Source organism: Callorhinus ursinus, unplaced genomic scaffold, assembly GCF_003265705.2.
Source record: "Callorhinus ursinus isolate GAN/ISIS: 27379988/994484 unplaced genomic scaffold, GSC_fseal_2.0 scaffold4, whole genome shotgun sequence".
In the NCBI taxonomy this organism is placed as follows: domain Eukaryota; kingdom Metazoa; phylum Chordata; class Mammalia; order Carnivora; family Otariidae; genus Callorhinus; species Callorhinus ursinus.
The window spans coordinates 123,627,484-123,639,812 of NW_027397066.1; the positions used below are offsets into that span (position 1 = coordinate 123,627,484).

The window sequence follows — 12,329 nt, forward strand, 5'->3', positions numbered from 1 at the left end:
TTTGTGACCTATATATGCAACCCAAAATATAGTGTAGCTTGTTTTGAACTTGGTATGAGAGAACCATACTGTGTGTATTTTGTGTGTGTGACTTGCTTCTTTCTGTCCAAGTTGTGAGATTCATCTGTGTTGACATGTGAATTTATAGTTATTTTTACCCTATAGTGTATGAATGTAATATAATTTTCAGTTCTATGATTGATTGGTATTGGTTTTTCTAATACCAATAGTGTTTGGCTATTTTTGTGATTGTTCTGTTATGGATTTTTTAGTACATGTTTACAAGTGCACATGTGTTTAGAGTTTATTTTGGGAATTTACTTAGAAGGACAATTTCTGGGTTGTAGGATATCATCAAATTTACTAGAAAATGCCAAAGTAAGTAAAAAGTAAGTATCCCAATTTTTCCTCTTAACCAGCAGTATATGAGGATTTCTATTGCTCCACATACAGAATTACACAAACACCTGGGCTTGCCAGACTAATTTTTCCCAGTGTGGTGAATGATTGAGGTATGTTGAGATTTTCATTTTCACTTATTACCACTAATGAATTTGACCACCTTTTTCATGTGGTTATAGGCCATTTAGATTTTTTTTAGTTCCTTTTGTGAAGGGCCTATTTAAGTGTTTTGTTCAATTTTTTACTGGAATTTCTGCCTCGACTTATAGCTGTTATTTGTGCCTCCTGGGTATGTGCTTATCTTCACTCTTTTTATGTCTTAAAAATTTTTAAAGTTTAACACAGTGAAATTCCATTAATTTTCTATATTAATTTATCTATTGCTTTGTAGCAAATCATCCCCAAACCTAGTGGGTTAAACAGCAGACATTTATTTCAGTCTAGACCCCGCTTGTCTGCATTAGCTCCTGCATGGAGGGCAGGAAAGCTCTGCTTCTGTGGGTTGGCTGTCTGACCGATGGGCCAGTAAATGGGAGGACTGGACCACAAGTCTTTAACCAACCAGCAAGCTAGCTGGGGCTTGTTCACATGGAAGGCAGAGTGTTCCAAGAGAGTTGAGCAGAGGTGTACAAAGTGTCGTGAGATGGAGGCTCTCAATTAGCACAGTGTCACTTTCACTACATCCTGTGGGCCATAACACCAGCTAGATTTAAGGGGTGGGAGGATAGACTCCCCCAGTTGCTGGAGGAGCTGCAGAGTCCCATCAAAGAGAGGTGCCTACAAGGAGGGGTGGAGAATTGTCACCATGTTTGTAGTCCATCACAATTTACGTTCCGGTGTGTTCTTTTGTTCCATACGCCAACGGTAAGAAATTACAGTCCTGTATTATCCTCTAAAAGTGTTGTGATCTAGCCTTTCACATTTATGTCTTTCACTCTCTTCTTTATTTTAATGAGAAAAAGGATTTGAGAAGAGCAAGCTAAACATGAGTTAGAGGAAGAATGAAATTTCAAAAACCATGATAGCGAGGGGATGTTGATAATAGGGGAAGTTATGCATGTGTGTGGGCAGCGGGTCTTTGTGCCTTCTGCCCAATGTTGCTGGGAATCTAAAATTGTTCTAAAAAATACAGCCCTCTGGGACGCCTGGGTGGCTCAGTCGGTTGAGCGTCTGCCTTCGGCTCAGGTCGTGATCCCAGGGTCCTGGGATCGAGTTGCGCATCTGCATTGGGCTCCCTGCTCAGCGGGGAGCCTGCTTCTCCCTCTGCCCGTGCTCTCTCTCTGACAAATAAATGAATAAAATCTTAAAAAAAATAAAAAATACTGTCCTTTAAGAGAAAAATTAAGAAACAAAACCAAGGTGTGACAGTAGCTGAAAGAGCTGATGAGCATGACTAGAAAGTTTGAGAAGTGAGAGAAAGCAGCTTGTCCAGGAGGTCATTGGGGAGCCTTTGTACTTAATGATTGGATATAAAGAGTTGGCAAAAGAAAAAAAAAATCAAGTAGCATCTTCTAATGTAAAAATAAGAATCTTTTGCTTTCATTCCTTGTTTAGTCAATGACTAAAATAAAAAAGAGAAAATTGCTTCTACTATCTCATTAAAAACAGCCCTCAGTTTTTTTACATTGTTGACTTCCCTTTCTTGTTGATATTTATTGTTTCCATGAGTACTCTGACCAGCAGTTAGGGATTGCATTTTATTTTTTTTTCAACTTTTCAATTTGCTTGACATGAAACTTTAACACAATCTCAGTATTCACGGTACTGAGACAGGAAGTGTAAGGACTACAGGAGTCAGTGAACAGCTTCTTATAAAGTGCTTTAGACCAGTGGCAGGATTGTATCCTGGTCAGGGCATGGCTTTGTGCAGATAGCGCTGGAATAGAATCAAGCCTTTACTTTTGTAGTAACTGTGCAACTTCGTGTAAATTATTTCACATCTCTGAGCTTTAGCACCCCATTGTAAAATGAAGATAATCTTTATTTTATATATGAGTATTGAATGAGATAAAAAAAAAATCACCTAGCATGGCCCATGGCCCATAAAACAAATGTTACCCTATTTTAGAAGTAGGATTTTCCATTGTTAAGTTCTTTTCCTTTCTATATTTGTATGTACTTCTCATTAATTTTTTTATTGAGGAATAATTGTATTAGTATCAACATAGTGATTCAATATTTATATACATTATGATATGATTGCTACAGTAAGTCTACTTACCATCTGTCACCGTACAAAGTTATTACAATATTATTGACTATATTCTTTATGCTATACTTATGTCTTATTTATTTTATAATTGGAAGATTGCACCTCTCAGTTCCCTTCACTATTTCATTCATCACCCCCTCTTTGGGTGACTAGTTTGTTCTCTGTATCTATGAGTCTTTTTCTGTTTTGCTTTTTGTTTGATTTGTTTTTTATTTTCCACATATAAATGAAATAGTGTGGTATTTGTCTTTCTCTGACTTATTTCACTTAACATAATGCCCTCTGGTTCCCTCTATGTTGTTGCAAATGGCAAGATTTCATTCCTTTTTATGGCTGAGTAATAGTCCATTGTATATATATAAACCACATCTTCTTTATCCGCTCATTTATTGATAGATAGTAAGGCTGCTTCTATATCTTGGTTATGGTAAATGAAACTGCAATGTAATTTTCTGCTATTTTCTATTAATCCCCAGTTAAAAAAAAATGAGAACCTATAGGTCTTTTGTAGAATAAATTCTTTCTACCATTTAAGCTTGGCCTTTAGTTACCTCCATGCTTCTGTCTTCTATGAAAACTCTTTGATTCATCTGGGTTTCTATCTGGCTGGAGTTTGCCAGTCAGTTAAGGGCTTCTGACTGGCTGACTTTGAGCTTTGATACTTTTAGATTTGAAACCTTGGCATCCAGCCAGTTCTCATCCAGCCCTGGGAGAAGCCATCAGGTGTGTGTGTTCCTAATCATAGCGTGAACTTTTGAATTGGGCAAGTTCTGACCTGAGTGCTCAGAGACAGGGAAAGCGCTTTGGAGAATGGGAACAATGTGGAGCAGTCACATCTCTGAGGCTAGGGAGGGAGTAAACATTTCTTCAGCACCTGTTCTGTGCTAGAGTGTAGAAGCGAAGACAGAAGCATCCCAGAGCGTGCCAGGTTGAGGACAATGGGCCCCTTGGCAAAGGAGTTGGGTTGTGCCTCCTCGTAGATTGGGTGGAGAATTTAAGCACTGGCGACCTTAGGAGGAATACATTTCTTCTAAACCTGGACTTAAAACCCCAGGTAACCATTAAATTTTTCTTCCTAGGTCTTTCAGCAGCCCAGCGGAAGTTTGCACATTCACTCAGAGACTTTAAATTTGAATTTATCGGTGATGCAGAGACTGATGATGAACGCTGCATAGGTATGTAAAGGTGAGGTTTATGGTTTGCCTTCCTTTGCTTTGGCCACCAAATAATCATAACTTTCTCTTTGTAGATGCTTCCTTACGCGAATTTTCTAATTTTTTGAAGAATCTGGAAGAACAGAGAGAAATTATGGTGAGTTGTGGGATGTAAACTAGTATATTCAACTTTAAGCAGGGAAAATCTGGGTTTAGAAGCTGGTTCTGGTAGAAGTTTTTTTTTCTTTTTTCTTCTTTAAGATTTTATTTATTTGAGAGAGAGAGCGGGGGGCGGGGCAGAGGGGGGAAACAGACTCCCTGCAGAGTGTGGAGCCCGATGCTCCACGATGACGATGCAGGGCTCAGTCCCAGGACCCTGCGATCATGACCTGAGCTGAAATCAAGTTGACTGAGCCATCCAGGCGCCCCTCTGGTAGAAGTTTTGATACATTTATCTGCAGATGAAGTAACGCTTGGTAGTGGAAAGAGCCCTGGAGGGATTTCAGGGGAGTTTGAGGTTTCAGGAGCCTGGATTTCTAGTTTCACAGTGGTGCTGACCACAGTAAGATCTTGGACAAGTTGCCTGACCTCTAGACCAGGGCCCCGTTTCTTTATCCATAAAATAGTGGTCGGACTATAGCAGTGCTTTCTAGATTTTTGTCAGCAGCGGAGCACTTTCCTTTAAATTGAGTCTCAGACAGAACATTAACGTACCCAGAAGATGAAGGCAGAAAAACTTACGTAGAGGCAGAGGGACAGCAGAGCAATGTTAGAGCCTGACTCGTACTTTGGTAGATTTTTAGGTTGTGTGAAGGGAGAGAATTTTGGGTCTTCAGAATCCCACTTTGCCTTGAGATTTGTGATCACAACAGTAATCATAATAGCTGCTCTCCACATGCCTGACACTATGCTGAGTGCATTGAGGGGATGATTTTTATTTAACAAACACTCAGCAATGGATTTTGAGGGTGTTGAATCATATTTTCTTACCTTTCTTAAAAGCGTCCCTCCTAAAGTCTGTTACTTACTCATTCAGTAAAGATTTACAGTAGAATTGCCCCCAGATTATTATATACTATCTATTCACACTGATTTTTACAGACTTTAAGAAAATGACAAACTTTTTTTTCCTGTGTCCTTAAGAATGAGTACTAGCTGGAATTACGTTAATGTATAGGTGTACAAGTCAGTTTATTTGTGGTTGTAATAATAATACTGATTGGGATAGCTGAGATAGTTAGCCTTTACTCGGACTGGTACTGGTTTAAGCTATTAACCTAATATTTCATTTAATCCTCAAGTCAGTCCAATGATACAGATTCTGTTATTGCCCCCTGTTTTGCCATTGAGGAAACTGAGGGATAGTACCTTGCCCAAGATCACACAGCAGCTGAGAGCTAGAGCCAGAACCAGCCTCTCTGAAACACCCACCATTTTGGCCAGCTTCCTAGATGTTGCTCTAATTAATCTCGTGGGTGGTGGCGGCGGTGGGATTTCTGTCTGGCGGAGTTGTGGTAGAGGAAGAAGGAGTGGGAGGGCACTGATTTTTATTTAAAGGTGACGGGGACATATGGCCTTTAAAGGCCCCAATATAATTTGCACTGTGCCCTATTTCCTGAGCTAATTTGTATATATTGTAAATACTGGAGAGGGCAGGTGAAGGTACTGTGGTCACGTTAGGTTTTTGTGGTGCAAACTGTGACATATTCAACGATTCTTTGTGTGATCCCGAATCACTGATTTTTCAGCAGTTTAGGAAAGTCTAAATGTGATAGTGGATAAAAATAGTGCTGTGACATTACCTGTCTACAACACAAAGTGGGTGTGGGTATGTTCTTAGTTTATGTGCATAGGATCAACTTTTTTGTTCTCAGCCCTCCATGATATTTGCTTGTACTTCTGGGATCCTGAGCATTCGGCAGATATACATTTGATCTGCCTGTATGTTCCAGTTACTGTTTAGAATCTGAGGACCTAGAGGCAAACCGAGCAAGGTCCCTCATGGAAGTTGCATTCTGGGAAGGGGAGTGATAAACATGTAATATAGGTCAGGCAGTAGTAAGTCCTACAAAATGAAATAAAGCAGGGTTAGTAGCCAGAGTCGGGGAGTGGGGCGAGGTGCTATTTTATCTAGGGTGCTGAGGGGAGGCCTTTACTGCCGAGAACTGTGTGAGGCATCCCGGCATTTAGGGGAAGAACTGTGTGAGGCATCCTGGCATTTAGGGGAAGAGGGTTCTACGCAGCCTGGTGCCTGGTTTTAGCTCCACTGAAATACAATGTGACTACTTCCTGTCTTGATGTTCTATTTTCATCTCATGTTCCTTGAGATGAATTGACCAGGTCAAAAAATGAATGTGGTCTTGGCTGTCTGACACAGATAGCATGGTCCTCACAGCTTTTATTAGCTGGCATCTTGACTTAATCTTTAGCTGTGATAGGGGTGGATAGGGTCTTTTAGATAGGGTGAGGATGGTGGGGCTGGGTTTCCAGTACAGGGTAGAAGTAGGAATAGGATGTCTGCACAAGGTCATGAACCTCAGGGAGGGATGGGGCAGTATGTTACCACCCATTTGGGGGAACAGCAACTCTTGCTGCATAGCAGGAAACTGTTCAATGCCGGAAAGCAGATTGGGGTGGGAGTGGGAGGGAGCAGCTGTGACCAACCATAGAATCAAAAGGACACCTAATACTTTTTTTTTCCCTTAGGCTTTTTAGTTTGGAAAATTTTGAGCATGTATGAAAAGCAGAGAGAAAAATGTAATTAAACTACGTGTACTCAATGTTCAGCTTCAGTTGGTTGCCACACAACCAATCTTGTTTCTCCTGTACGTCTCACTCCCTGCCCCAGTCAGTTTGACGGAAAGCCCATTATCGTATCGTTTCATCCATAAATACCCTACTACAGAGCTCTAAAAGGTAACTCTCTTTTTGATCCATGGTATCCTCGACACACTTAAAGACAAGCAGTTAATTTCTTAATATTACAGAGAATTAAGCTGTATTCAGATTTTTCTGATATTCATTTACATCCTGCCATAACAGTTGGTTTGTTTGAATCTGCATCCAAACACGTTGCATTTGATCGACCTTCCTTCCTTCCTTTTTTTTAAAGATTTTATTTATTTGAGAGAGAGAGAATCAGTATGGGAGGGGGGAAGAGCAGAGGGAGAGGAAGAAGGAGACTCCCCACTGAGCACGAAGCCTGGCGCAGGGCTCGATCCTAGGAGCCTGGGATCATGACTGGAGCCAATGGCAGACATTTAACCAACTGAGCCACCCAGGTGCCCCTTGATTGATAAGTTTCTAAGTCTTTTTTAATCTGTAGGTTTTTCTTCCTCCTTTTTCCCCTTGATAAGAATTCCTGATACTTTTCTGTTCACTTTAAAAGACCTTTAAAATAGTACTACTTCCTCAGTTATGAGTTATAACAACAAAATAATAAAAGCAAAAAAGTTTGGTATTTAACCCATATTGATGTTCTTTTGGTGTTTCTGTCTAATCTTGATCATCAGGGGTCACCTTTTTTAACCATAAAAACCGCATAGAATAATGGCTACCTTTGTTTTAAATAGCTTTGAACACTTAATAAAGAAAACTTTGATGCTTTGTTAGACACTAGCCTTAAACTTTTGAATAAGAAAAGATAACTCTGTCAGGAAGTGCTCAGTGTGGCCCTGGAGAATAGCTGGTAAAAAGTGAATTAAAATCTCTTCTACTAAGGGGCACCTGGGTGGTTCAATCAGTTAAACGTCCAACGACTCTTGGTTTCTGCTCAGATCGTGATCCCAGGGTCATGAGATTGAGCCCTGCATCAGGCTCGGCACTCAGAGCAGAGTCTGCTTAAGACTCTCTCTCCCTCTGCCCCTCCCTTCCTCCCATGCTCGCTCTCTCTCTTAAATAAATCTTTAAAAATTTAAAAAAAATTTTAAATTTTTATTATTTTTTTTATTCTCTTAAATCTTAAAAGAATCTATTCTACTAAGTGTGATAATACAGGAATAGTTGGGGTTGCGTGAAGTGGGGAGCAGCTAAGTCTGTGCTTGTCAGGAAGAACTTTGTGGAAGAAGTTGTATTTGAGATGGAGTTTGTGGAGCAGAGACACCAGAGGAGGGCCTTTGTATGACAAAGAGATGGAGAAAGTCTTTAAGTAGCTAAAGTGGGAGCCAGTGCATTGCGGGAACTTTTAAGAACTCTTGTTTTACTTAAAATTATTACACGTTGGGGTGCCTGGGTGGCTCAGTCAGTTAGGTGTCTGACCCTTGATCTCAGCTCGGGTCTTGATCTCGGGGTCATGAGTTCAAGCTCCACGCTGGGTTCCATGCTGGATGTGGAGGCTACTTAAAAAAAATAAAAAGAATACTTGGTTATCAGTATTATCATTAAAGTACTTCATTGTCATCTTTATGTGACATAGTGAAAAACCTACATTAAACACATATTAAAAAAGTTATTACACATCAGCAGTACAGAGCCACATATTAAAAAAGGAATGCAAAATGACAGCTGTAAAATAGTGGTAGAATAGTCTAAAATTGGCTCTAAGAATTTAACAAAATCTTACTGGTCACTTAATCTTTAAAAGCAATCAGGGGTGCCTGGGTGGTTCAGTCGGTTAGGCGTCTGACCCTTGATCTCAGCCGGGGTCTTGATCTTGGGGGTCATGAGTTCAAGACCCACGCTGGGTTCCATGCTGGGCCTGGAGCCTACTTAAAAAAAAAACAAACAACAAAAACAATTAGTGTTTTCTGAAGTCCTTAATTAAATGATGTTGTACCATGATAATTAGATATTCATAATTAAGACTGAGTCATTAAAATGTGAAAAAATATTTTAAATCTAATCTGTTTTTAGAAGGGAAGGACCAATGTCAAAAAACTTTTAAAAAGCTTTCCATTTCTTAAATAAATGTTAAAATAGGATGCTTGGCTTTAGGAATAAGGTCATCAGATTGGAAGCTCAACAATAAGGAACAAGTTCTTCTTTATTGGTTTTGAGCCACTAAGGGTGTGTGTGTATGTGTGTGTGTGTGTGTGGACACACACACATGACTGAGCTGTATCCCTCAATAGGCTTAGATATAAATAGTTCAACAAATACCATGTGTGTCTACTACATGCCAAACACTGTGCCAAGGGCTTTAAAGACAAAGGCGTAGTTCCTACCTTCACGAAGTTAGCTGTCCGTTGGGAAAGACTGCCCAATGCATGCTTGGGGGTAACAGAGTTATTGGGGGAATTCGAGGAAGGCATGTTGCAGACATAATTTCAGACCTGAGTTGACAGATGAATCGGAGTTATCCAAGTAAGGAAAGACAGAAGTGAAGCACTAGTTTCTTCTCTGTGGGAAAACTGATAGAATTTGGGAAAGAGGGAGGGATCTGTTTGCATAGTTCCCACCAGTGTTTGGCTCTGTGGCTATTAAAGCCAATTTTGTTGGGGAGGGAACTGGAAAGAAGGCCAGTCTGGAAGTCAGAGTGTTTCCCCCCAGCCCCTGCATGTAAGTCTGGAATGGATTTCTGTGAATGGATGTGTCATGCCCTTTAAAAAGCCAATATTGACTTTTTCAGGGTAGTGTTTTCAAGTGAGTAGTTTTTACTGATAATTTTGCTAGCCTTGACTGTGAAAGTGAGTAACTCAAGTTGGGGAGCTGGGTACTGTTTGTGGCCAGAATTGCTGAGCTCACTTCTGTGCATGTTCTCCAAGGAGAGTACTGCGTGATGTTTCACGGCCAGAATGCTCGAGATGTTCTCTCTGGTGTGGCAGGACATGGCGTACTTATCTGAGGTGGGCAGCTGTCCAAGAATTTAAGGACTTTTAAAATAGTGCTGCATCATTTATGATGCTCTTCTAAAAGCCCCCATATTGTATTTATTTCTCTGCATGTGTTCTTTGATCATAACTTTTTTGTTTCCATCCTTTTCCCGAACACGACTGCTCAGTTTCTGAGGCTTATGGAAAATTAGGACAGTTGTGTAAGGCCCAGGGGTTGAGGAAATCTTCAGGGAAGAGGGGGTGCCTGGAGACAGAAGGTGGAGCTTGCCAGATGGTGCACAAAAGGCACTTGCCTCTCGTCCCGAGGGGGCTGGGGGCCTGCTGGGCTGCCAAGAAGAGTGAAGTGCCAACAGTGTCTTATGCACCAGCTGCATCCCGTTGCCTCCTTGAGCAAGATGACCCTGTTTGCCATTAGGAATTTTTGTGTTACTGAATTTGTCTTTAGCATTACTTATGAGTTCTTGAAAGGTGATAAGTATCTAAGGTATTACCTGCCATTGGGAAGATTGTGCCTTTAGTTTCATCTTATTTTTATTGTATTTTTTTATGGTATATCAAATCTATTTTAATCAGTTCTTTTACATACTCTTTAGGCTGTTGAGACCTCCTCCTCCTCCTTTTTTTTCTCCTCTTCCATATTTTTCTCCACCACAGATTTCACTCTTGTGAAAACACCAGGGTAGGGAATACTTTCTGGGTGATTTGCTCTGAGCTTATGCCCCAGTAAAGAAGGCTCTGGGCTTTTCAGTACCAAAGGTTTTCATTAATCATTTAGGTGGTTCCAGTCAAGACACAATGGCGTGTTTCCTCAACACTTGCCTATTTGCTTCACTCCTTTCTCGTTGTTCTATCATTGTTTCACGTATCTTACAGAATGATGTGATTAAGTGACTTCTGTATCTTTTGGGGTTTTTGATACAGAATTTTGCTCCAAACTTCCTTTTTTTTTTCTTTCAAAAATATGTCACGATATTGTTAAAATGACATATGTTGGTTTAAATGAAATAAATATCTTTTACCTTTTGGGAGAAATTTTCATGCTGTTCTTTCTTTAGTACACTCTAGGGCAGTGGTTCACAAGGCTTGGTCTCTGGTCCAGCAGCATCAGCATCACCTGGGAACAAGCTAGAAATGCTAACTCTTGGGCCTTACCCTAGGCCTACTGAATTGGGAACTCTGGGGTGCGGCCCCTCAGTGTGTGTTTTAATAAGCCCTCCAGGTTATTGTGAAGCATGCTTACACTGGAAACACTGGCCTAGGGTGCCGGTGAAGTCTCTGCTGGCATTCCTAACCTTGGAGCTAGAGCTGTCTGAAAGTTGGAAATACTGTAAATTGCTTTTTGATGACTTTCTGTTTACCAGGAGGTTAAAATAGACTTTAAAAACCTAAGCTTTCATGTGTCACTTCCAAAGGATTTTGAACTATATCTAGTTTGTTTATTTTCATAGAACAGGTTTCTGCTGTTAGGAACTTTAGTGTTACTTAATTTATGTGTAGCATTACTTATGGGTTCTTGTAATGTGATAAATACCTAAGGCATCATATGCCATTGGAAAGATTGTGCCTTTAATTTCATCTTATTATAAATATTGTATTTTATATGGTATATCAAACCCGTTTTAATCCGTTATTTTATAGTTAAAGTGACATTTTTGTGTGTGTGAAGTTCTGTTGGAAAGCGTATTCAGATGGGGAAAAATCCATCTTGAACTTATTTGTGAAAACATTTCTCAGATTAGCTTAAAAGTTGTCAAATAACCTAACTTTATGAAGAATTTTTCTCCTTGGAACTGACCCTTACAATTTGACATTTTTTTTTTTCATATAAATCCCTTTTTCCTCTTGTAAACTCACTATAATTTAGTCAGATGCAGATGTCATTGTGAAACCTGTTTCCTAGGGAGATAGCTTTTGCAAGTTGGATTTCTACCTACCTAGAATCCTATAGAGGTTACAGTCCAGACTGACTCAAGTCAGAATCCTAAAGTGAGTGAGGGTGTGTTAGGTAAGAGGATTGGGCTCCTTGGTGGACCCCCTTCCGTGGAAGGCCTTGCTCATGACTCAGTGTCCTCTCTTTGGTGACTCATAGTCATCTGTGGTCTTGAAGCCTTGTCATCATCAGATTCTACTTCCCTATTGAAACTTATATTTCCTATATTTCATGTCCTTGGGCTTGTTCTCTGCTTCTGAGGAATCAGCTCTTCTGATAAACCAGTTACTACTGACATGAAAGAGCAAAGAGGACACACATGGACTCCCCCTCAACCCCCCCCCCCACACACCAACAACAGACACCAGAATGTGACCAGCCCACTCGTTTCATTGTCTAATGTAGAGGAGTGGTTCCATTAGTGGGAATTAAGTTCAGCTGAATCTACAGTTTCATGAGAAAAATATTTTTGTCAGATCCAGTTATGAAGTACTCAATGGTATGGCCTTGGCTCCTAAAACAAAGAACTGAGAGAGAACTTAGGGAAACTTTTAACACTTTTACTTACTGAAAGAAGAAGAGGGAAACTGGAACTCAGTGAGGTAGAGTGATTTGATCCACATCACTTCACAGAATAAGTTGGTGACAGTGATGAAAAGAGAATCTCCTATCTCCTGGGAGCCTAAGGACATTATTCTTTGCCTTTAGCCCCTTGTAAGATTTACCAACCTTTCCTCCACCTTTGAACCTGGGTGAAATGGAAATGTATCCTTATAGCTGCCATCTACAAGGTGGCAGTCTTGAATAAATGTGAATTTTGTTATTTCTCCTGGCCTGTTTGGACATGTGTAGCCCCCCAA

The 12,329-nt window shown here is 40.3% G+C and overlaps 1 protein-coding gene across 3 annotated transcripts in view; it reads left to right on the top strand.

Annotated features, from left to right (window-relative positions):
* Positions 1 to 12,329, top strand: part of ARHGAP10 (Rho GTPase activating protein 10) — a 338,204-nt gene that overhangs the window by 78,389 nt on the left and 247,486 nt on the right. For all 3 annotated transcript variants that reach the window (XM_073892335.1, XM_025874287.2, XM_073892334.1), the window contains exons 2-3: positions 3,694 to 3,789; positions 3,864 to 3,925. In XM_073892335.1, the coding sequence (XP_073748436.1) occupies positions 3,694 to 3,789; positions 3,864 to 3,925 (158 nt within the window). The remainder of the gene's footprint in view (positions 1 to 3,693; positions 3,790 to 3,863; positions 3,926 to 12,329) is intronic.